Source organism: Nannobrachium achirus (assembly GCF_963921795.1).
Source record: "Nannobrachium achirus genome assembly, chromosome: 16".
In the NCBI taxonomy this organism is placed as follows: Eukaryota; Metazoa; Chordata; class Actinopteri; order Myctophiformes; family Myctophidae; genus Nannobrachium; species Nannobrachium achirus.
This window is the reverse complement of record NC_137823.1, coordinates 2,048,104-2,074,614: the sequence shown is the minus strand read 5'-3', so window position 1 is coordinate 2,074,614 and position 26,511 is coordinate 2,048,104. Positions and strand designations below refer to the sequence as shown.

The window sequence follows — 26,511 nt, the reverse complement described above, 5'->3', positions numbered from 1 at the left end:
GATGGTTGATTATTACATTAAAACCTTAAACACATGGAGGTCAAAACGTCTGGCTGTGTGTTTGTGTTGTTGTGTCGTGTAGAGATGGGACGTTCGCGAACGAATCGAGTCTTTTGAACGGCTCTTTGAAATGAACGATGGGAATGGGATCCAGTTCGCAGTTAGCCTAGTTCCAGACCCTGAATCGCTAGCCACACCCCTTTAAAGTTTGGTAATGGAGTGAAACGAAATGTCAATTCAGGCTGAGTCAGCCTGAGTGTCAGGCTAGTTCGCACTCGCAGTAGGGAGCCGTTCCTTTCTGAACAGTGCTGGAAAAAGTACTCAAATTCTTTACTTGCATTAAGTAAAAGGATCAATACTGCAATGTAGAAATATTCTGCCACAAGTGGATGTACGGAATTAAAATGCACTTGAGGTAAAAAAAATAAATAAAAAAAAGTATTTGTATCAAAGTCTTTTGAAAATAGCAGATCTACAAGCTCACAATGCCGCAACGACGCATTGTTGTAGATGGGATAGGCTATATTCAAAAGGCGGAAATTTAAACATGGACGAAATGTATAGGGTTGAAGACGTGATTTGTAATTATAGGCTAATCAAAATCTACAAAGTAACTAAAATGAGCCAGTGAGTCTTTTGAACGGCTCTTGGAAAGGAACTGATCCCAGAGATCCGGCTCACTTCAAAGAACCATAAATCCCATCTCTACTAGTTACTCATGGAAGTTTATGCATTGCTAAGCAACGGAAAGGGAAGGTAGTGGAGTTTCCTTGCAGAGCTTCTGGGTCCTAAAGACGATTGAGTAAGCATGTCTCCCTGGTGGTCTAGTGGTTAGGATTCGGCGCTCTCACCGCCGCGGCCCGGGTTCGATTCCCGGTCAGGGAACTACCGTTTTTTGTATGAATTGAGTACAAATAAGGGACCCCAATGCAAATAAGCCTAACAGCTTCCTTTCTTTGTGGTCTTTATCATTTTACTATCAGTGAACTGTAGCTGCACGTTTTGATATGCAAACTTCTAGTAAAGTATGCAGTCAATGTCAATCAATCAACAGTTAGATAGGGGATATTTTCTAAAACAGTGGTTCTAAACCCGTGTTTAGGGGGGTCCCCACAAGATTTCAGAGGGGTCCCCAGATGACAGTGAAGTGACACATTTTTTTTTTACTTTGTAGACCTTTTTAAGACCTAAAAAAAAGAAGAAAAACAAACTATAGCCTACTATTACTATACAAGCTGGTCAAACATTGCCAAATTGGCAAAGTTTTTGAAATGCCTTGTGTTGGAGGTGTTGTACTGTAGCTTGTAGATATTTTCACAATATTTATCCCTGGGTCCAAGTAAAAGTGCCTCAACTCCTACTAAGTCAGGTGGTGGGTGGTGGGGAGTCCCCAAATATATTTTTTTCTTTGGGGGGGGGGGGGGGGGGTCACAGCCTGAAAAGCAGTGTTGTTTTTTACAGCAAATTTTGATTTAGTTTTAGTCATAGTCTTTTGAATAAAATGTCATTTAGTTTTAGTCATAATTTAGTCACCTGAAAAGTATTAGTTTTAGTCTAATTTTAGTTGACTAAATATCATAAGATTTCATGCGACTAAATCTACAGTTGATTTGGTCGACTAAAATGTATTTTGGCAGGCCTTGATGGCATCGTAATGGCTGATTTTACACTTGGTTGCATGCTGAAAATAGCAGGTCTACAAGCTCACAACGCGTCTCGCTGCGACGCGTTGTGAGCTTGTAGATCTGCTATTCAGCACGCAACACTTGAGAAGAACCAAACAACTCTTCTCCAATAGTCCCTCCCTAACGTTTTAGTCTAGTTGTCTCCACCAGCCGAAGGCTGAGGGAGAGTATGTTTTCCCCTCCGTCCGTCCGTCCGTCCGTCCGTCCGTCCGTCCGTCCGTGCGTCCTCGCAGTTTGTGAGCGCTTAATCTCAGTCGCCGTTGGCCCGGACGCTGCCAAAGTGAGCACACACACTCCCTGGATGTCAATCTAGAACCTCTGCCCTAAATTTTTCAAATGGGCCTTTTCTAGCGCCACCTAGTGGCCGATGTTCGCAAAACACATTTCGGTGCACTACTCTTCCAGATTTTGTCCAAAAATCCTACAAATCGGTAGGCAGTTTCTCTATAGTCATGTGATTTTTCATATTCCATCCTGATTGGCTAAGATTGGCTTCCAAAGTTTATAGGAGCCTAGTGTATAATAGGCCTATTTACATTGGCCTATTATACAGTAGCACCACCAGGACGCATGGCCTGGTGGAGACCTGTGCTTGGAAGAGCACTGCTTCTAGTTTTTATTTTGTTGACGAAATTGTCAATATATTTAGTCTTTAATAGTTTTAGTCACCACAGCTTAGTATTTTTTTAGTTTTTATTTAATTTTCGTCAGTGAAAAAAAACAGTCGACAAACATTTTTCGTCATAGCTTTAGTCGACGAAATCAACACTGCTGAAAAGGTTGAGAACCACTGTTCTAAAACACAATGGATGAGAAGAAGTTATTGAATGGTGACTGTGTGTCCTCGAGGGCTGGATGGCATTCCTTCTCTGGTAATGATGTAAGTGTAGAGGACCACGAGAGCCCAAGTAGTGAACACTGCAGAGTCTGATGACTGCTGAGTGGAAGCACATGGTCTGGACGCACGCACGCACGCACGCACAGACACACACCACTTCACTATGTATTCCTCTCAGCTTGTTGAATCCTGTACATTCTCATACTGTAGACATACGGTAGCTTTTCACTACACAATCTAAAGCAGGGGTCTTCAACAGGGGGTCTTGGACCCCTAGGGGGTCCTCAGAGTTACTACAGGGGCTCCTCCAAATCTTTGTGTGATAGAAACCTTTTATATTAACCACTTGAACCCTAGCGTCCATATTCGGAGAACTTTAGCCAAAAATAGCCGATCTACAAGCTCACAACGCCTCGCGCTATAGCTTTGGTGTAGAGGGGAAAAAGAGGAGACTAAGTACAGAGTGAAAGGTCAAATGTATTAAGTATTCAAGTGGTTCAAGTGGTTAAATATCTGAAAACACAAATTGACATGAATCCAAAATACACTGATGATTGTGCTGTCAAACAATGAAAATATATGTAAACTCTGAAATGGTTGTGGGGGTCCCTGCTTCATCTCTCTGTCAACTAAGGGGTCCCCGGCCTGAAAATGTTGAAGACCCCTGATCTAAAGTAAAAAAGGAAAACTGCAAAGCTTATATGATGTAGGCCTAAACTCTAACGCCCTAACTCTAATCTGTTCCTCCTCATACAGTATACTGAACATACACAAACTAACGATAGGCCTATAAAAAGAAGAAAAGGTTAATGTTAAAAGGTTAAATTAACACTCACAGTGTACCTCATGATATTGGCATTTTCACTCAAAATGAGTTTAATTTTCTGCATCAGACTTAGGCCTATGTCAAAATCTGGGGCAAGATTTAGAATTAAAGTGCAATGAGAAGATATCTATAAGATAATTGTAACAGCTGTGATAATTGTAATAAACAACAACAAAACAATCCGTTAAAAGTTTTATTTTGTATTCTTGTACAAGATTTAAACAATGTCTAAGTGTAAACTTCATAATCCCGACTCAAGTTGACTTCATGAGACTGTAAACTCTGTGCCTGGCCTATGGAAAGTTAAACGTTTCATGCCTGATATTTATTGTATGCTAAATTATTATGCTTCATAATACTGTACATAACCACACTTTTTATTAAATACACAACTCAAGTGTTTTTGTACCATTACTGTACAAAGACATACAAACTCAATTATTTCTCATTTCATAGTAAACAGTACCTGTATTGTACTCTTTTTAAATGTAATATACCTTTGTATCACTGGATGTTACACATGTTTATGTATGAAAAATGGACAACTTTGTTTTTTTGGGTTCATATTTCAGATTGTAATTAGAGAAAAGAAAAGATGAGTGTTAAAATGATTTCATTTACTGCATGCGTACAAGTGACTAAATGTCTTTTTAGACACATAAGCCAGCAATGTCTTTAATACTATTTACAGTAACACTACTAGCCCTCATAAGTCAGATCTGCCCATGAAAGATTGTGGTGCATCTTGGGAATGGGTTTATTGTGTCTAAAAAGATACATTTAGCCACTTGTACGCATGCCCCCGACCACTGAAATCAAAATAATTAAAATCTCTAAAACGTTAGAAAGCAGTAAATGAAAACATTTTAACACTCATCTTTTCTTTTCTCTAATTACAATCTAAAATATGAACGAAGTTGTCCTTTTAAATGGTCCATTATTTGAACATCTTTGTTCAGTCTTTCAGATAACATTTGAAAAAAAAAAAAAAAACACTGCAACACTTAATACCTTATGAAATATGACATGTGATTACGTTAACCCATTTAGGCCTAGAATTATTGAATGCTTTAACCAGTGAAAAATAGCAGATATACAAGCTCACAGCGCGGCACCGAGTGCCGCGCTGCGAGCTTGTAGATCTGCTATTTTTGGAAAAAGTCGTGAAAATGTGTGCAAATCTTTGAATATATGTATTTTCAAAGCGAATGTTTGTAACTCAAATTTTGCTTCTGGTTGGTCCCTGGAACTAGATATTTTGAGATGCGGGTCCGTGGCCAAATACATATCATTTTGCGGGTCCTTCACATGAAAAGGTTTGAGAACCACTGACATAGTAGTCTCTCAAGAACAGACCAACTGAGCTCCAGTTAAGTGAAAAGGACCTCTTCTTTGACGATGGCTGGCCAGATTGCTGACATAGAAACATAGGTTTTTCAAAAAATCTTAGAAGGATTCAAAAGACACTTATAGAATCGGGTCAAAATTCAAATTTTCAAGATTTTTCAAAAATAGCAGATCTACAAGCTGTATATCTGCTATTTTTCAATAGTTAAAGCATAAAATAATGATACACAATAATGTGTACCTTTTCTAAATGAGTTAACTGAGATGCCCCTGACCCTTTCTTTGTGCCACGTACCTGACTGACCAAAACATAAAAGTAAAGAAAGGGAATGGGAGTTGACAGGTTAGCTAATGTGAGTCCACATCACACTTGGGTTGAACCCCTTTATTCTGACAATGGTACAGTCCAGTCCAGTATCGGGGTGTGGCCGGAACGGTCAACGTTTGGGGAGATTTAGCGCAGAGAAAACCTCTACAGTGCAAACCCTCCGTTCTGGAAACAGAGGAGCAGAGAATGATGTAGCTTGAACGGTTGGGAGGCCTCAGGCAGCGATAGCAATTGAGACAACATGGCGGAAAATTGGATTCCCATTCGGAGGCCAGTTGGGGATGGATAAGCAAAGCGATTGTTGGTAACTTGAGAGTTCTGGTTGAACAGGCTTCACTGTAGAGAGGAGAAGAGTTTGGCATCATACTCTAGCAATACCAGCAATTGGGGCTGGGTGATAAAGACAAAATAAAACAGCACAATCTTCTTTACCTAATACCTCGGTATCGATAATATTGAAAATATTAATATTATCAAGAGAATATATTGAGGCGATAATAGCAATTTTCTTTTAGCATTTTCAGCAGATTTACAATCTCAGAACATGTTGCACAATGTGATGCTGTGAGCTTGTAGATTATCCTTTTTGCAATTTCTTAACAATTAAAAATATATACAGCCTATATGTTTTCTTTCAATTCTGTATAAGACTTAGGTCAGGAATATCACAATATTACAATATGATATCCAAAATCCCAGAAGAGATCTTGTCTCAATATGATATAATATTGATATCGAGGTATTTGGTCAAAGATATTGTGATATTCTATTTTGTCCATATCGCCCATCTCCACCAGCGAGGCCCCTGAAGGAGGACAGGGCCACATTGGAGGGAGGTGCATCATGGGTAACGACCACACCGATGCTCAGTGTTAGCAGCAGCCTGACTTGCTCTCGGCAACAATGGTCGCTTGGTCCAGTTTGATCCGGTCGCCACTGCTCTCCTCATACGGTGATCCTTTGTCGTTGGCCAAGATATTCTCTACGAGGAATCGTGCTGCCTCGTCCACATTTATGTTGTCCTGGAAAAAAGGTTAAAAGACGACGTTAACGTCAAAGAAGTTAAAAGGTTGTGTGTCATTTCATGGGACAAAGAAACACTGACACGAACAGATCAAAAGGAAATTGTGAATTAGTATAAGCTGGTGGCCATTGCAATTTACACACAATAATGAATTAATGTTCTTCATATTTAACCACTTGAACCCCCTAGAGCAGTGTTTCTCAAACTTTCAAATTTCAAAGTCTCCCCTTAACTCTGACAGTGTACAAATGGAACCAAATGGACCCGTTAGGGTTCATTTGGTTCCATTTGTACACTGTCAGAGTTACAGACTTGTATGGGTCAAGATAGACCCCCCTAAAGGAACCCACAGAGTCCTTGGAATCCACATTGTCTATACTTGGATCGTCTTTTTCAGTCTACTCAAAATCTCTTCGCCAAAAATAGCCGATCAACAAGCTCAGCTCACAACTCACAGTGAGCTGATATATTTTAGCCAGCCTCCAGATTATGGATGGAGGCTGGCTAAAATATATCTGACAATACAGATTATTTTCCTGGCTTCTGTCACAAGGTGTGCGTGCTTTGTTTGACACCGGAATGCAGCCAACTGCTTGAAGGCAAGCACCATGACGCATGACTACACATTCGAATCAGTTTGAATTTAACCACATCAAACGCAGCATCGCTATTCTGGGCACCTCATACACTCAGTGAAAATAGCCTAACCTTCGCCGATAATAGCAGATCTACAAGCTCATACAATGCGTTGTGAGGGGGAAAATGGATGGAGGACCCATAGATGGAGATGACGATGCGGTAAAAATGTGTTCCTTTACGTTTTAGCGGTTAGCTTGGACGAGAACGCAAAGGCAAAGAGTGATGACTGATTGTAGAATGGGTACACATTATTGTGTATCATTATTTCATGCGTTATATCTGCTATTGAAAATAGCAGATATACAAGCTCACAACGCGGCGCCGAGTGCCACGCTGCGAGCTTGTAGATCTGCTATTTTTGAAAAATCGTGAAAATTAGAATTTTGACCCGATTCTATAAGTGTCTTTTGAATCCTTCTAAGATTAAAAAAATATATATGTTTCTATGTCAGCAATCTGGCCAGCCATCATCAAAGAAAAGGTCCTTTTCACTTAACTTGAGCTCAGTTAGCCTGTTCTTGAGAGACTACTATGTCAGTGGTTCTCAAACCTTTTCATGTGAAGGACCCCCAAAATGATATTTATTTGGCCACGGACCCCCATCTCAAAATATTTAGTTCCAGGGACCCCCCCAGAAGCAAAATTTGAGTTACAAACTGTCGCTTTGAAAATACATATATTCAAAGATTTGCACACATTTTCACGAGGGAGGAGGGAGGTATTGAAAAAATAATGGAATGCAGTCAGAAAACGGTCAAACTGCATGTCGATGCATCGACCGCACGACGACCATACTGTACCATACTGTACTACAGTTCCTCACATGACCTGCATGCCTCGCTTAACCCTCTCTCTGCCTCGCTCTCTCTCTCTCTCTAGGGATCAGAGCCTGAGGCGGCGTGTGTACTTTAGCAACCTCCCATACACACATACGTGCGTGTGTGTATGTGTTTGGTGTGTGTGTGTGTGTGTTTAGTGTGTGTTTAGTGTGTGTGTTTGGTGTGTGTGTGTGTGCGTGCGTGCGTGCGTGCGTGCGTGCGTGCGTGCGTGCGTGCGTGCAAGTGACCATGCATGGACACTGTGTAGCGGAGGTATTTGTTTAGTTTTCTGTTTTGTTTTTCAAATTCCTCTCGTTTTTAATCGATTTCTTCCTCGCTCGTTGGCTCTCCACAGCTGCTCCACAGAGCGAGGCCGAGCGGCTGAGAGAGGGACTGAGAAAGTGAGGGAGGGAGATAGAGAGAGAGAGAGAGAGAGAGAGGAGGCAGCAGGTGGGGGGGGGCTCTAGTATATTTCCCCGGAGTCTTTTCAGTGAAGCAGGATGTCTGTTAGACCTGCTGTGGTTCAGGACACACACGCACGCACACGCACACACACACAAACAAACACACACACACACACACACTATTACTACCAGTAAGACTCCCTAATCGGGAGATAAGCGACCGTTGGTCGCTTATCTCCACAAATAGGCCAAAAGTTTGTTTTACCAATTATCAAGACATACGGGCAGTTGACAGTTTGCCATGGTTACTCATTGAAGTTGAATCTCCATATATGGAGATAACCTACGCATCACACTAAGTCTGACCTCACCAGCCCATATTTGGGCATGAGCAACTTATGTCTCCATATATGGAGATATGATGACATCACACAGTCCTCAGCCGATGATGTGGCGTGATGTCATACAATACACAAACGAGCCCTACAGTATAAAGGGGCAATTCTTGCCAGGAAAGAAGCATTTCTTCGACTCAGACCTTATCGCCAGGGTTGGCTTATAGCAGCTGTCGGTAGGACCATATATGGATTCTGTTAGTGTGGATCTCCTAACAGGGCATCATCTGGGATACAATCCCTTTTATGCCCATATATGGAGATCCCTAACATAATCCCTTTCATGCCCATATATGGAGATCCCTAACAGAATCCCTTTTATGCCCATATATGGAGATCCCTAACAGCATCCCTTTTATGCCCATATATGGAGATCACTAACAGCTAACATAATCCCTTTTATGCCCATATATGGAGATCCCTAACAGAATCCCTTTTATGCCCATATATGGAGATCCCTAACAGAATCCCTTTTATGCCCATATATGGAGATCCCTAACAGAATCCCTTTTATGCCCATATATGGAGATCCCTAACAGAATCCCTTTTATGCCCAGTTGGTTGCTAGGGTAAAAAAACATGGTTGCTATGGTAAACAGTTGGTTGCTAGGGTAAACAGTTGGTTGCTAGGGTAAAACCATGGTTGCTAAGGTGGTTGCTAACGTACACTAACAAACCAGCAACAACAGACTGTTGCCACAGCAACGTACACAAAGTTTTGTGTATGTGGTGTGATGTCATACTGAAGATATATGACATCACACCGTACACAAACAAAGGTGTGACGTGTGACGGACGGCCGGTGGAGGTTTTGGTAGTAAACTGCTCCCTAACGGTCGCAATAACTCTGAGGACATCAAATCTTTAGGACGCCATTGAAAATACTGCGGCGTGCACTAAACCTGTGGGGACATTTGGCCCGCACATGTAGTAATACAAGCACACACACACCAGTGTTGTTTTTGACAGCAAATTTTGATTTAGTTTTAGTCAGTCTTTTGAATAAAATGTCATTTGGTTTTAGTATAATTTAGTCACCTGAAAAGTTTTAGTTTTAGTCTAATTTTAGTCGACTAAATATCATAAGAATTTATGGCGACTAAATCTACATTTGATTTAGTCAACTAAAAATGTATTTTGGCAGCCCTTGATGGTATCATAATGACTGATTTTACACTTGATTGCGTGCTGAAAATAGCAGATCTACAAGCTCACAACGTGTCACACTGCGACGCGTTGTGAGCTTGTATAGATCTGCTATTTTCAGCACGCAACACCTGAGAGCAACCAAACATAAAATTACTTTCTCCTCCACTAGTCTCTCCCTAACGTTTTAGTCTAGTTTTTATTTTGTTGACAAAATTGTCAATATATTTAGTCTTAGTTTTAGTCATCACAGCTTAGTTTTTATTTTGTTTTCGTCAGTGAAAAAAACGCAGTCGACAAACATTTTTGGTCATAGTCTCCAGTCGACGAAATCAACACTGACACACGCACGCACGCACGCACGCACGCACGCACGCACGCACGCACGCACACACACGCACAGTTCCAAATGAAATAATTGATCTCAATCAGAACATGAGCTTGCAAACACTTGTGACCAGCATTACTCCTGTCATTCTGGCTCACACACAACCACCTGGAGACGAGGCCGACAGGACTGTGGTAGCTTTAAGAGGTTACCAACCTGACGGAGTCTCTTATGAGACCAGTGGTTTCTATTCCATTAACCCATTTAGGCCTAGGATTATTGACTGCTTTAACAAATAAAGCAGTCAAAATTTCAGTATATCTGAAAAATAGCAGATATACAAGCTCACAGCGCAGCACCGAGTGTACATCTGCTATTTTTTTTTTTATCGTGAAAATTTGAATTTTGACCTGATTCTATAAGTGTCTTTTGAATCCTTCTAAGTTTTTTTTTTCTTTTTTCTAAGGGACCAAAACGGACCACTGGGTAGGGGAGTAGTGGACCCCAGTCAAGTCAACAAACAAAGTATATAAGCACGGTCAGGACCTGGACCAATCAGTGACGTCTCGATTGGGGCCAGATCACAGCCCATATGGGGACGATCTTGACGTCATTACCAGGACGTCATATGGACTTTTTTGTTGGTTGAAATCAGGTGATATTCCAGATAAATATCATAACTAGTTAGATATGTCCCAGAATATAACCTTACATGCTCATATTTCAACTAACATTACAAACAATAACAATAATCCTGTCAAACAAAAAAGTCCATATGACGTCCTGGTAATGACTTCAAGATCGTCCCCATATGGGCTGTGATCTGGCCCCAATCGAGACGTCACTGATTGGTCCAGGTCCTGACGAACTTGCTGGGGGTGGTTAAAGTGGTCAAACAGGGCATAACATTGTCCGGGACAACTACTGTAAATAATCTTTATAGACCAGTTCATTAAAGATATACTTGTCCATTGGACAAGTGGCTCTTGGCTTCACCTTTTCTGTGACACTCAGACGACAATGGAGTGGAGGGTATTATTTATTTGTCAAATAGAAAAAAACAACTGTGAAATCAAATGGCTCATTTTTATCCAGACAAGTGACCTTTGTGCCTGGACAAGTGAATGTCAATGTCAAGACCTGTTAAATAGCCTATAAGATGAGCTTTTCAGCATGTCTATCATGTAATTTACTATTGCAAAGCCCCCCAAAACCACAGCAGGCCAGATGCCGAAGCCGGAGGACTCAATCGATATAAATAAGAATGCACTAGGGTGTGTGTGTCAGCCAGAAGATCTAACGGTGCGTCATTCACCTTCGCCGATGTCTCAAACCAGCCCAGGAAGCCGGTCTCTCTGCAGAAGTTGTCCATTAGCGACGTGTTGTTCGAGCTCTCACTCTTCTGATCGCATTTGTTGGCGAGTAACACGGAGGGGATGGGGCTGCCGTTGGCCAGCTTCACCTTGCTGTCCAGGTCATGTTTCCACTTGGACACCGCCTCGAACGTGGAGCCCCTCGTCACGTCGAACACCACGAACGCCCCCACGGCCTCTTTGTAGTAGACCCGCGTCATGTTCCCAAAGCGCTCCTGACCTGAGGGAGGGGAAAAGAATATCGTCACTGTCGGGCAGAATCCTCGTATATCCAAGTTTCAAATTTGTACATGTCTAAAAATACACATTAAACCAACAACCTACACTAATGACAGTGCTGTCAAACAAGTCCATGAACATTTTTAATCTACAACACAATTTTATACAATGTGTAGAGGGGGGTCCCTGCTTCATCTCTCTCTCAGCTAAGGGGTCCTTGGCCTGAAAACGTTGAAGACCCCTGCTCTAGGGTCTAGAGACCAAAATAGGAATGTTTTTTTTTTTAAATGACAACGAACGACACACACATTTGAAAGAGTGTGGTTCCCAAATGTGAGACTCGGTCGTCTTGTTGCTACGGGAGAATGACTGGTCTATAAGGATGAATAACAGTTCTTTACTGATCTATTACTTAGTTATACATTGTGTTTTAGACATTTTGCAAAGTAAAGCCCTGCTTCATCATACAAGGCCGTCGCACAAAAGTAGTGAAAACAGCTTATCTACAAGCACACAATGCCTCGCACCGCGAGGCGTTGTGTGCTTGTAGATCGGCTGCTTACACTAGTTTAAATCATTTTTAAAAATGATAAATACAAAACAAACAGTTTTGGACATACAAGGTTTCCACCCGACAACGACGATAAGGTGAAATCATACAGATAACACCTTATTTATACATTATGTTCTAGTAACATTGTCGCCATCTGGCAGAAACCTTATTTAATACAAAATAAAAAAATAAAAAATATATATATTTTTAGCGGTGTAAGCGCTCCCATGCTTGACCGAGTGTGTATGTCTCTATGTCCCTATGTATATGTTTGCAGTATACTCATACGCCTTGTATGAGTAGCAACAGCTGCAGTACCACTGGGTGACATTAATGGACAACAGAATAATTCATATAGTTTAATATTGATGTGATTTTCTTTTCATAAATGAATTGCCTATTTAATACTTGTCGTCTTAGACGACAGTGTTGCACAAAAGTAGTGAAAATAAACTGATCTACAAGCTCACAATGTATTGCAATACGATGCTTGTGGATTCATTGCTATTCATTTCTTTTTGCTATTTTTTAAAACCTGGTTTCTGCCCAACAATTAAAAAAGTCAATATGCCAATGTAGATGCATTCAAGTGACAAATATTTTTTGAAGAAATGTGACTCAAAATACCACATCACTACCGGTACCTACTAAACTAGTAATAAATCAGTGGTTCTAAAAACGGAGGTCCGCAGGAAAATTACCCTTAAAGGTCTTGACTGTACAAATGGAACCAAATGTATGTGAGGGTCCATTTGGTTCCATTTGTACACTGTCAAGAATTCTCCTTTTTTATATTAACCACTTGAACCCTAGCATCCATATTCTGAGAACTTTAGCCAAAAATAGCAGATCTACAAGCTCACAACGCCTTGCGCTGCGAGGTGTTATGAGCTTGTACATCACTGATGATTGTGCTGTCAAACAATGAAACTTTATGGCATCTACGAAAAGGTTGTGGGGGTCCCTGCTTCATCTCTCTCTCAACTAAGGGGTCCTTGGCCTGAAAACGTTGAAGACCCCTGGTCTAGAGTTAATGTGATCTCATCCTCCGTCACGTCATAATCCATTTTTCTTTTGTCCCACTGACTGTGCCCAAATAATTTGGGGTAAGAAAAGGCCCAATTGCCACTCATTTGTCTTTAGACTAATCTGCAGGCGGAGGAGTGGAGAAAGTAATCTGCCACGATAATGAATCCATTCTCTGTAGTCTTTTTCTGAGAAAATCTAAGCGGCAAAGCAAGGGGAATTACCAGTGGGAGCCGAATGTCACAATCGATGTGAAGAAAAGCCTTCAAACACAGACATGCGGCATGCCGGTTAGGATATGTTTGTTTACTCCTACAGAATCACATTCTGTTAGTGTGGATTATTCACATTCCCTGCAGCTCAATCAAGATCAATCCTTGAAACTTTCCACAGCAAAACAGATGTTTATTATTATGCTTCTGATTGGTTTTAGCCAAGAATGAATCGTGAATCAGTCGTCGCAGATCAATGATTTGTGAAGACGTATTCCTCACAACATCGACGATGCCCTTGCATCTCTGAAAATGACTGCTATAGCATATTGTCCAGGTTGTTTTTCATTTTGCACCCGAATAGATCTGAGAAAAATAATAGACTCTTTCTGTGGGAATTTCCAGAGTGAAGTCAATACCTTCAAAATGAAACCATAAGTAAACCACTGTGAGTTGCCGTGTTGTTGAAATATTCTTTACAAATACACTTGGCCTTTCCCCCCTTCCATTTTCCTATCTACTTGCAGTGCTGTCTGTATCCGTCTGACAGTACAAAGGCGAGTGCTGTCTATATGTAATGAGGGAGGGGTCCGCATCAGTGTGCCGACGGGCCGGTATTCCGACACTAAACTAACCCTAACCCTAAACCTAACCTCAGTAACCGTGACGAGTAACTAACCTGCCGACGCTAGTCGGAACAGCGGCCCGTCGGCATATTGAGCGGACCCCATGAGGGAGGCGTTATTTGGAATTGCACATGAGTTCTGGGCGGAGCCGTTTGTTTTCACATCCGTCGGCAGGTTAGTTACTCAGAGCGTTAGTTTCACTGAGGTTAAGGTTAGGGTTAGGGTTAGGGTTAGGGTTAGGCATAGTTTTACTGAGGTTAAGGTTAGGGTTAGGGTTAGAGGTTAGGTTTAAGTGATCGCACCTCCGTGCGGTCCAAGCGAACAAAAAGGAGCGCTCCCTAGCGCCAGTTCAGCCAATCAAAAGCTTCCATTAGCGGGGTTTGCCCAGAACTCATAACCTTAACCCTAACCTCAGTAAAACTATGCCTAACCCTAACCCTAACCTTAACCTTAGTAAAACTATGCCTAACCCTAACCCTAACCCTAACCTTAACCTCAGTGAAACTAACGCTCTGAGTAACTAACCTGCCGACGGATGTGAAAACAAGCTGCCATACCCTGGGTCCAGGAGGGGAAATAAAAGTTACTTATATATATAAATCCATGAATGTCTCTTAGCTGCACTTGAACAACCGTTCCAGGCTGCCATATCCAGCCCAAGAAACTGTAGAAACGGGGGGAAACATAGAATGTACTTCTTAAAATAAATGTATCATGCCTGTTCCTAAGGTATGGCAACATGACTGGTTTCTTGCACGCGCGCAAAGGCGCGCGTGCAAGACACCAGTCATGTTGCCATACCTTAGCTTTTTCTGAACTGATGCCACTGGGTCACAGTCATACCTTTGAAACATCTGAAACATAACATCTTAGAGCCGTCTAGTTTAACGTCTTTGATATCCGTTTATCATACCACAGATTGTACAATCATGATAACCTCAGTTGTATCAGGTAGCAGGTCTGAAAGATGATATGAAAGACAACCAGCATCCCCTGCCAAACCGCAGATGGAACAGAAAATAATGAATACGTTATTGGTGCTGCCTGGATAGAGAAGTGATCATACTGTGAGGTTTAGAAAACTCAACTGATACGGTCTTGGCGGATATACCGTATCAGCCATTAATTTCCTTTTTGAGCGGTGGTCACACCGCCTCCATAGCGTGGCCGTGTGTGTATCCGTCCGTGTCTGTATGTAGCCTGCAATACCGTTGAGTGACCAGCCTTGAAATGTACATGCATTGCATGCACACACACACAAACACAGCCTTGAAATTAACAGACACCACCGATCGGTTCACACTGGTGTGATTTTTTGATGACATCGGAATTTTGTGCAGACAATGTTTACTGATCTTTAACCACTTTCAACTTGGCATCCCTATTTTGGCATTTCATTATAGGAGAAAAGATTACAGATCTACAAGCTCATGATTAGCAATTTTTTACAATTCTTTACTTAAAGGTCCGCTGTCAGCCCCAAAATTATAATAGTATGATACAGTAGTTCATGTGGTCTCTCTCCTGGATCTCTCTGTGGATCCTCAAACAGTCTGAAACTGTCTCAGTGTAATCTGCCCAACAACAGCTGACCAGTACAGTAAGTAGTCATACAGTCAGGCTATACAGACAATTAATTTGATTGGCTTATAATTGCGCATCCCCACAATGACAATCATAAAAATATTAACTTGTTTTTTAAGATGATTCTTAAAGTGACATTAACCCTTTAGGTGACACGCCCCTTTAAGTGGGTAAAAAAGTAAAATCTGTGTTCATTTGTTATCAATCAAAAGTTAGTTGTATTTCTACTCGAGAGATTTACACACATGTGCACAACTATGTGGGTGATGGGAGGCTCTCTCCATTCCGACATGTCGCCACTCCGAAATTGACTTCTTATTGTCGGAGTGGCGACACTCCCATGGGCCTAAGGTTTAGGGTTAGGGTTAGAGATATAGTGTCGGAATGGAGACATGTCGGAGTGGAGAGATGCACCCGTGGGTGATGTACAGTACATGTGGCATGTCAAGCAGCTCACCAAATTGGCAGTCAGTTTAAGTTGTTTCGTGGTCAGAGTCACTGAAGGCTGTATATACGCTTCTTTGCTCCGACCCAGAACCCAACACCACCAGTGGCCTCTGGATTTTCTCCTGCTCTTAAATAGTTGTCTTCTAATGTGCTGAGCAGGGAGTCATATATAGAATAGCTTGAACGCCAAGATCAATATCATATTCAAACATTGTATTTACATTTGATAACCTTTTGGCAAAATATTTGTCAGAACTATCAGTAATCAGTGGGCTAGGAGTTGGGGATCAGCATTTGACCCAAACCTCTGGCATCAGTTGGGCTGTTCTCGCCTTGGTGTAAACAGACACATTCAATGTTGCAGGCTCTGGAGACCGTTTCACTGTTTTCAGTTTCATTTCTTTTTAGAACTGCTATGTGTTATGTCCGGGCAGAATGTACTGTACAGTACAGTACAGTACATTGTACACTAATGTACACTCTCCAATCCAAAATAAAGAAGCGAGAGATATTTTGAGGAACCACATGCACAGCTTCTCCCCCCCATTTACTTTCACTTGGGGTCATTTGAAGCACTTACCCAGCTACATAAGGAACTGGAGGGCAGTACAGTACAGTACTTAACCAGCTGCATAAGGAATTAACCCATTTAGAACGGGTACACATTATTGTGTATTATTATTTTGTGCTTTAACTATTGAAAAACAGCAGACATACAAGCTCACAGCGCGGCACAGAGTTTGAAAATTAGAATTTTGACCCGATTCTATAAGTGTATTTTGAATCCTTCTAAGATTTTTTGGAAAAACCTATGTTTCTATGTCAGCAATCTGGCCAGCAATCGTCAAAGAAAAGGTCCTTTTCACTTAACTGGAGCTCAGTTAGTCTGTTCTTGAGTACTATGTCAGTGATTCTCAGACTTTTTCATGTGAAGGACCGCCAAAATTATATTTATTTGGCCACGGACCCCCATCTCAAAATATTTAGTTCCAGGGACCACCCAGAAGCAAAATTTTAGTTACAACCGTTCGCTTTGAAAATACATATATTCAAAGATTTGCACATATTTTCACGACCTTTTCAAAAATAGCAGATCTACAAGCTCGCAGCGCAACACTCGGTGCCGTGCTGTGAGCTTGTTGATCCGCTATTTTTCTCTGGTTAAAGCAGTCAATAATTCTAGGCCTGAATGCTGCATAAGGAACTGGAGGGCAGTACAGTACAGTACAGTACAGTACAGTACAGTACAGTACAGTACAGTACGGACGTGACCAAGCAGGAGTGAATACACACCTTGGGGCCTACGGGTCTGCTGGTAATTGCTTATAATTGAAAGTCTAATTTTAGCCTCTATAATCCCAGATGATTTCCCCAGAAACACGACGCATTAGGACAGAGAGAGAGAGAGAGCCTCTCAGTATGTCCAGCGGGGTGCAGTGAACAGACAATGACAGATTTAGATAATATTCTCACCAATGCCGAGGCTTTTTTTACTATATTTTCTGTCCTTCCCCGAGCTCTGTTTGACATTGATATCGTTTTCTGTCAGAATACAGTGGCCGCCGGGTAAATATTATCGACGCGACATGCCAGTCAGATATTGACAGAAAATATCAGAGAGCAATAGTCAAGACCGGCTCTCTGATATATTCAGAAGAATGTTATTGTATGTGTCAATACATTGGCAGCAAGAGAGAGATGGTGATTGAAAGGCTGCTGAAAGGAATGCTACTGGAGGTTTCACTTTATTCAGCCGTGCGGTCGCTAGACAACAGACAAAGGCAAGTTTCACACTAGGGATGTGACGATATGAACATTTCATATCACGATTATTGTGACAAAAGAAATCACGATTTACCATATTATCGCGATCAAAATCCATCATCATGGGGTGTAACATTTGCCAAAAAAATATCCGATCTACAAACTCACAGCGTGAGCTTGTAGATCTGGTGGAGATCTGGTAGATTTGGTAGAGAGTGAAAAAAAGACTATCACGAACGTAATGACCTTTTACCAATTATAGAGGGTTTAAGTACCGGATATGAAGCTCGGCAAATTAAAGGTGAATTGATCCCAGTACATGACGGAGGGCAATATCACAATAAATTAAATCTCTGTGAAACGATTATCGTGAGTGTTTTTTTATCACGATAAACGATAATATTGCTTATTGTCCCATCCCTATTTCATAAAAGGAAAAATGACTTCTTTGTGGTGGTGCAAAGCTTCAGTGAGAAGAGTCAGTGGTGATGGAATGGTGGTTTATGAAAAGCTGTGGTTCTTTGTGCCCGCTCGTCTTGGACAAGAAGCATCATCAGAATTCCAAGGCAACATCCATACAGCTCTTTGCTATACAACGATGAATGCCTGACAAATGATTATGGCAGGTCAGTCAATGCTTCACTCTGGACAAGTGTATTTAATTACCCATTTAGGCCTAGAATTATTGAATGCTTTAGCTATTGAAAAATAGCAGATATACAAGCTCAGAGCGCGGCTGCGAGCTTGTAGATCTGCTATTTTTGAAAAAAAATCAAATTCTCACGATTTCCGGTGCCGCGCTGTGAGCTTGTATATCTGTAGCTGTATTTTTCAGTAGTTAAAGCATAAAATAATAATACACAATAGTGTGTACCCGTTCTTTCTTTCTTTTCAAATCTTTTTTATTAAGGTACAATGTCACAATGAGGCAGGTACACACATAGTGATGGCACCCCAAATCACATTCCAATCACAATAATCATTGGTACAAAATATCACAAGATCTGAGGCGATCACGGTACGTACACATTCAGTTGTAAGGAAAAGAAACCCTGCCCTTAAGAGATAATAAAAGAAAACATTTTTTCCCATATACCCAATTTAGTGTCAAGCCAATTCCCCCATCCCCATACTCTACGTTAGACCTATCCCTGCTAATCCCCAAAGTAGTCATTGGGAGGGTAAAGACAACAACGGGTCTCCTCCGATACCCGATCCGTCATGCCACCATCTTCTTTTCACCTGACATTAAGGAGCTTCACCAGGGGGGCGTAACGCATGTGGAGGTACACGCTATCCTCCCCGGTTCCACCCCTCTCTGAACAGGCGCCCTGACCACTGTGGGAACCATTAATGCAGAGACAAATTCTGTTCCTCCACCCCAATCGACTTCCCTCCCACGAACACAGCCAATTGTGCTCGTTGGAGCGCCCGGCCAAGCCGAATGCACCATGAAGGTAGTGCTCCATGGTGGTGGACAGGAAGTTTAACCTGCCCACCCAGACGCCCCAATACTGGACTGCCACCGGGTCCCAAAAGGCAGCCTCCAGACATCAGAAATTAAAAAAAAACAAAAACATAATAGGTTATATAATCCCAGAGGGAAGGTGCTATGTGGCGACATATTTATCTAAAAGGTAAAAAAAAGAAAAAAAAAACTAATGTCCATGAGTCAGTTGTAAAATAAAGTAAGGCCTGCCAGTCGAGAGGCTGCTGTTACAACCAAAAAGAAAAAGTAACAAAAATAGTAGTGATACCACCTCCCAGCCGGCAGAGGCAGCGTAGAACCATTAATTGTCGAGCGTGGTTCAGAGTTCAGAGTTCACAGTTTGGTCCATCCTGTCAGAGGCACACAATGGCGGCCACCGACCAAAAACAAACAACCAACACAGGCCATTAGCATATTAGAGCCACATCGTAAGAAGATGAAGTATAAAAACAACGAAAACATGTCGAGAAGTCTCGACTACAATCATGTCATCATGAAGTGCAAAGCATTCGATCGCTCTCTAACACTTAACTAAACCGCCATAACGTAATCGTCATGTACGGAGAGAAAGAAACAGCGCATATTAGCATACCACAAGCGCAATAGAATTCGCCGTAAACAAAATACCTAATTGAGTAAACAAGTGGTTCGCATTAACCGTTGGAACGGACATGTCTACATACGCCGTTTGATCATATATAATCAGTCAAAAAAGGGTTGCGTATTTACGTCAGAAAAGGAAATAGGAAAATTAAAGAAAGAGAAAAAAAAAACTGTTAGCATGTACTAGCTAGTTAGCCAACCCCACACACTATCGACCATTCCACAATATAAATAAATTAAAAAAAAGTGACATAGCAAATAACACAAGTCAAACCCATCTAAACATTTACTTTACACTGTAGTATCCATTGTGGAGTACGAGAGATCGTCCATATGTGTGTAGAAAAAATAGAAAAGTAGAAAAATAAAATTACTGGAGCATATATAGCATGTTAGCATGTGTTAGCTGGCCAAGCTAGCCAGACCAATATACTTCTACATCCCTTCTCAAACCGATGCGGTCGAAGATGAAGGCGATGTCCCCTCGTTCTGCCCCTGGTTCTTCTTCAAAAAGTCTGCGGCTTCTTTTGGAGAGGAAAGATGTTTCCTCCCCTCCGCGGTGGTTATGAAGAGTCGAGATGGATGTAGGAGCTTCGGTTTGAAGCCGCGTTTGTACAGGGCGGACATCACGTCTCGATAGGCCGAACGCTGTTCGATGATTTCTTGTGGCAGGTCCTCGAAGATCTGGACAGGGGTCCCCTTGTAGTTTAGGGTTCCCCTTCTCTTCCTGGCGTCTCGAATTATAGCGTCCTTGATGCGGTGACGGTGGACACGAGCTATTACAGCCCGAGGTCTGGCACCAGGCCCAGGCCTGGGAGCCAAGGCCCGATGCACTATGTCAAGCTCGGGCGCTTCTGGTAGCAGATCCTTGCCCATAATTTCGACAAGTAGGTTAGAAAAAAAGGTATTAGGCTGATCTTTTTCGATTAATTCGGGTAATCCGATTATACGGACGTTATTTCTACGCCCCTGGGACTCAATAGCGACAGCCTTGGCCTTGATTCTAACGTAATTATCCTCCAAAGTATCACATCTAGCGTCCAGCTCGGCGAGCTTGTCGGAATAACGCGACGCGTTCTCCTCCAGTGTCGTCAGACGATGTCTCTGGTCAGAGAGCTGGATTTGCACGTTGTCTATTTTCGCCTCAAGTGAAGCGATGGTTGCATTAGTTGTCTTGAATTCGGAGGTTATGGATGCATTTAAGTCGTCAAACCGTGTAAGAACAATGGCCAAGTCCGCCGTTGTTAATGGCGCCGGCGGGTCGTCCTTCTTGGCCTGGCGTGTCTGCGGCTTTGCAGAGACCGCTGGTTTCTGCGAGTTAGACATTCTACCAACTTCTTTTTCGGTTCAAATCAATGAAAAGTTGTAGAGGATGCTATTACTGCACTTTTAGTGGAGTTTAAAAGCAAGTGAGGCTTTGAAAAATAACTTTTTAATGAAAGTGGGAGCAGCAGCTCCTCAAACGCACTACTGTCCCATTCGTGACCCGGAAGCACTCTCGTGTGTACCCGTTCTAAATGGGTTAAAAACACCTGCCATTTATCAAGTCGCTTTCTCACATGTATTATACACATTATACACTACTGAATGGACAGAGAAACACTATCACAGTCGACATACTGTAACAGCTATGGCGGTTATAAAACGAGAACATACTGCTTCATCACCTGGGAAGAATAGATGGAGATGCCGATATATCAATTCTCCCCCTCAACACTTCGTCTGACTTTCAGTGACACGTCTGATACTGATTGTGCCATCAGTATGTAAATAGGGCCAGTCTGGAGGTGTAAACCTCGTTCTACAAAAGAGTGCTTGCCTCCGGCAGAGCACTGACTGAATGTAAAAGACGAATAAAGATTACCACTACAACCACTGTGCATGTATGCCTGCAAGCATGCACACACACACACATACAGTACACCTAGAAAAACGAAAGTATGATGTATTGATGCGCTGTAGTTTGGCACAGAACTCGCCAAGATGTCATTATCGTCACTGTCGGTTAGAAACCTCGTATCTCCAAGTTTCAAATGTGTATGTTTTTCCGTGAGGTAAAGCCCTGCTTCTTCATACAAGACTGTCGCACAAATCTAGTGAAAATGGCAGATCTACAAGCACACAACGCCCGTTGTGTGCTTGCAGTTCAGCTATATATACTGAAGCTGTATACTAGTGCACAGATAAATTAGAGTCATACGCTGCAAATAACAAGCAGCTGGCTCTAATGCTACCCTAATTGAAGTACGAATAACAGCGTATCGCACTTAATCATGAATGTGTGTGTGTGTGTGTGTGTGTGTGTGTGTGTGTGTGTGTGTGTGTGTGTGTGTGTGTGTACCTGGTTTTTATTACTATGTGAGGACCACATGTCCCCACAAGTATAGTAGAATTGGAGAAAGCCCCCCCCCCCCCCCCCCCCCCCCAGAAGAAGAATTTAGATGGCCACTCCCCCGCAGATTTATCATAAATTTTAACCTAAATGGGACCATATTTGCACAAAACGCATATCATGGTGATTGAAAGGGAGTTTTTCACTAGCGACAGGAACCATAAAGTATTTTATGACAACGTTTATTAAGGTTAGAAAATCAAAGGGGAAAATGAATGGGGTCCAATGTAGACAAATTCTTTTTGGTACCTCGCGGGGGGAAAACAGCGCAACTAGCGGCCAAACATAGGAAGTTTTAATTCCGTATTGGATTTGTTTTAAATCGGTGGAACTACGCCCCTGAGCGGGACACAGGGAGATAGCGCCCTCTAGTGACAGTGACGTCAGACCTCAGTGATGTAAAGGGTCTTCATCATGACTAGTTAAATAAGCGAACAGTTTCCTGCTGAGGTAATGGATCTGTTAGTGTGTGAAGTAACGAGTGCATTCCTCCTCATCAGTGTCTTTCAATCCTTTTCATATCATCAAGGAAGGACCATTAATTACTCTGCATTTGAGCCACAGACCACTATTAGATGAGATTTAGCATCTCAGACCCGAAACATAGATCGTCACTTTCTGGCCAAAAACCTCTTAACTCCATTTTTGATGGAATCAGGGCTATTGAACACCCTTTACATCTGAGTGTTGGTTAAAATAATATTGAACCAATGGAAAGTAGTAAAAAGTGCTTGGCGACAAAACTTCCTAACTCCACACTTTCTGCCAAACCAGCTAACTCCACCCGATTGGCCAACTCTTTTTTCTTTTTTTCATAAATATGTGCTATTGAACACCCTTTACGTCTGAGTTTCAAATAATATTGAACCAATGGAAAGTAGTAAAAAGTGCTTCGGTCAAAACCTCCTAACTCCACTTGAGCTCATTTTCCCAAAATGTAAATCTTGGAGTTATAAGGTTTCGGCCCGACAGCAGAGATATTTTGTTGTCGTTGTTTTAACATTTGTCCACAATTCCATGCTGTATTGAAGTGTTATGGGAGATCACAGGCAAACGTTGATCAAAATAACAATTCTTCTCGATTATATAATTGTGTAGACTTCTGGTAGATGAAGTAATGCTGATGTTTAACATTAATTTAACTCTTGAGGGCATAAAATAAACCAAATGGACCCGTAATGGTCGGTAACTCTCGAGATTTACAGATCTATGAGGGTCCATTTGGTTACCAACTCTCCATCGTTTAGCTGGGGACCACCTGGAACCCCCTCAAGGACCACTGGTGGTCCCCGGACCACTGGTTGAAAACCACAGCTCTACGGGAGCAGAATAATGATGTCACAACAACAAACAGGAGGTGGACAAACCATGTACCCTCGGTTTCCTGCTTCTGCTGGCATATTTTGGACAGTTCAAAAATCACACCTTCCTCCTGTCATGTCTCCCCATTTACACGATGTCCACAAATCATCTCTGTGATATCTTGACATATCAACTGAATAATCACATGCACATCCTCTTAGTTAGGCACTTCATTAAAGTGCGGGTGCCATGATTTTTCCCCCCTCTAAAACATGATTATCTACTATTATGATTATACTAGGAGGAAGATTTTTTCCAAAAAAAGTGTACAGAAAGAGTTAAAATTATGTTTTATGTGGCCACACCCACCAGTTCATTGGTATGCGTGATTGTCATGGTGGGTGGTGACCCAGCTGAAGTTAGCCACACCCACGTATGTTGGTTGAATGGTAATTAGGGGAGGGGTTGATTCTGTGATGTAATAAGTATCTGTGTTTTTGGACCAGCACGTTTGACCCCACAAGGTGGCAGCCTCCAGCTAAAACCCAAATAGAAAGGCAATACATAATTGCTCATAACAACCACACCAGGGGGTCTAATGAAGTACTGTCAACCTCCTAGACACATGCAAACCAGAACAAGTACAAAACTATGGCACCCTCTCTTTAAGCCACCTAAAGGACACAGAATGCCAGTAGGAGCGAGATCATTTAGCGACCTACAACCGGGTCGCGACGTGGGTCGGTAGTTTTCAGCGACCGGGTCGCTAATCGAGCGACCGGGTCGCTAAATCACCGACCGCGCCGCTAAATCGACCGACCCGGTCGCTAAATCTACCGACCTGCCTGCAGTTTTAGGTCGGTAGATTTAGCGACCCGGTCGGAAGATTTTGCGCCCCAGTCGGTCGATTTAGCGACCCGGTCGCTCGATTTAGCGACGCGGTCGGTGATTTAGCGACCCGGTCGGGAGGTTGCGTGGCAGGTTAGCCTAACTGAGGTAACGGTCGGGAGGTTGCGTGGCAGGTTAGCCTAACTGAGGTAAGGTTACTGAGGTTAGGTTTAGGGTTAGGGTTAGTAGGTCGGTGGAAGCGACCACCGGTCGGTGGATTTACCTACCCGGTCGCTGGATTAGCGTCCCAGTCGGTGGAATTAGCGTCCCGGTCGATGGAATTAGCGTCCCAGTCGGTCGATTTAGCGACCCGGTCGCTCGCATTAGTGCCGCGGTCGGTGATTTAGCGACCCGGTCGCTCCATTTAGCGACCCGGTCGCTCGCTTTAGTGCCGCGGTCGGTGATTTAGCGACCCGGTAGCTCCATTTAGCGACCCGGTCGCTCGATTTTGCGACCCGGTCGCTGAAAACTACCGACCACGTCGCGACCCGGTTGTAGGTCGCTAAATGATCTCGCCCTCTCTCCAGAATGCTCTGTGCGTCGAAGCCACCAATGGATATTGATTAGCTGTTATTGCTGTAGCCCAGTGGTCCTCAACCTTTTCAGGCCACGACCCCCAAAATAACCAGATTTTAACTGGGGACCCTGTGGTAGAAATATTTATAGAATGGCAGCAAATGTGTGTATATAGCCTACTTGTTTTCCTTCCATTCAATCTCATTGAATGAACGGTCAACCAGCCTTCAAAGTGCACATGCTAATTCAACTCAACTGTCAATCTAACAGCTGAGTTCTCTCCCCCATCAATGCTTGCTCTCTCACTCTGTCAGCAAATCTGTGCCGTGTGTAACTATTTGTATGTTGTCTTTATCTTTAGTACAGATCCTTATAAGAACATGTTTAGAATAGCATCTCTGTCAGAATGGACTATAAGAACTGTATGATAATGGAACAGGGGAAGTCTTCTGCCCGACAGGGCAAAGCTCTGGCCAGCAGGCCAGAGCTCTCTGATGCTGATAATGCTGTTTCTCTGATGCTGAATCTTCTTCAATAAATGGTTGACTTCACCCTGACTGGATATTAATATTTTTCTATCATAATTGGCGTCCCTGGGTGGATCAATATTTCATCTTTACCATAGATGGATACTTGGTCAAAAGAACTCTGGGGTGAAGGAATTTTTTGAAAAGGAGATTTTTGAAAGCAGACCTAAAGCAGGTCAACCACCATGAAGGACAAAGAGGAGACAACGACAGAAGCAAATTGCAAGCTATGCAAATTCAACAAGAACTGACTTTCATCAGATCTACAAGGATGGAACCTCGCAGATCGATTTTTCCTGTGAAGACAGCTCCAACATCATGGACAGAGGGAAGCTTGCTGTTCACTAACAAGGAAAGCAAGCCTACCACCAAATCACACAGATTGACAGCAGAGGTGACGGAATCGACACCACGTCGAACACCAACAGACTTTTGCCACAGCAGGATACCAAGCCAAGGAGACACACATGCGGTGTGAGAGCCACTGGACGCTGGACCCCACCAGACCAGTGGAGAGACATTAACCGCCACATGAACGGAGAGACGCCATGAAGACTACAACAACTATGTGTTTGATATTAAGCTGAGTAATTTATATAGGAATAATATTAGCTGAGAGTTGATATCTAAAATATGAGTCAACAAGGCATTTGCCACTAATGTGAGAATATTTGTTTTTATGGTCTACATTCTGATATTCCAACATAAGAGTTGTCGCAGCTCTGCATGGTGACTAAGGGTCAAGAATGACTGAGTCAGATGAGAGTGGACATGCGGGCTCTTGATTTTGGAAAACAGAATTTCAAAGTACAAACAAATATGGATTCACATTTACTAAATTCTAGCTCTCTTATATTTCAGTGTAAACAAGCAAGCCAGTTGGTAATGTTATAAAACATAACATAAGATACCAAGAACAAGTCAAGTTTGACTGAATGTAGGACTGTTAAATTCTAGAAATGTTTCTGTTGAAAACACTTGTACGTGAGGACTAAATTCCATGTTTCAAGATTCCATGTAGCGAATTGTACTATTGCAATTCCATGTGATGTTATGTTTACAACCTTAAGAACGAGAGAAACCTCTCAAACCCAAACAAGCAGATCTACTATTCTGTAAGGTATAGCTCAACATATAATTGTCTGAAATGTCTATTGATTTGGCACTCTATAAATATCCTGTTGTATGTAAATGAATAGATTCATTCACAAA

The 26,511-nt window shown here is 42.2% G+C and overlaps 1 protein-coding gene across 1 annotated transcript in view; it reads right to left on the bottom strand.

Annotated features, from left to right (window-relative positions):
• Nucleotides 1-5,896: 5,896 nt before the first annotated feature.
• The window catches only part of rab32a (RAB32a, member RAS oncogene family), a gene marked incomplete at both ends in the record, with an annotated part of 38,659 nt that continues 18,044 nt past the window's right edge, over nt 5,897-26,511 (bottom strand). Inside the window, 2 exons of the mRNA XM_080744531.1 lie at nt 5,897-6,046; nt 11,094-11,371. Of these exons, the coding sequence (XP_080600657.1) occupies nt 5,897-6,046; nt 11,094-11,371 (428 nt within the window). The remainder of the gene's footprint in view (nt 6,047-11,093; nt 11,372-26,511) is intronic.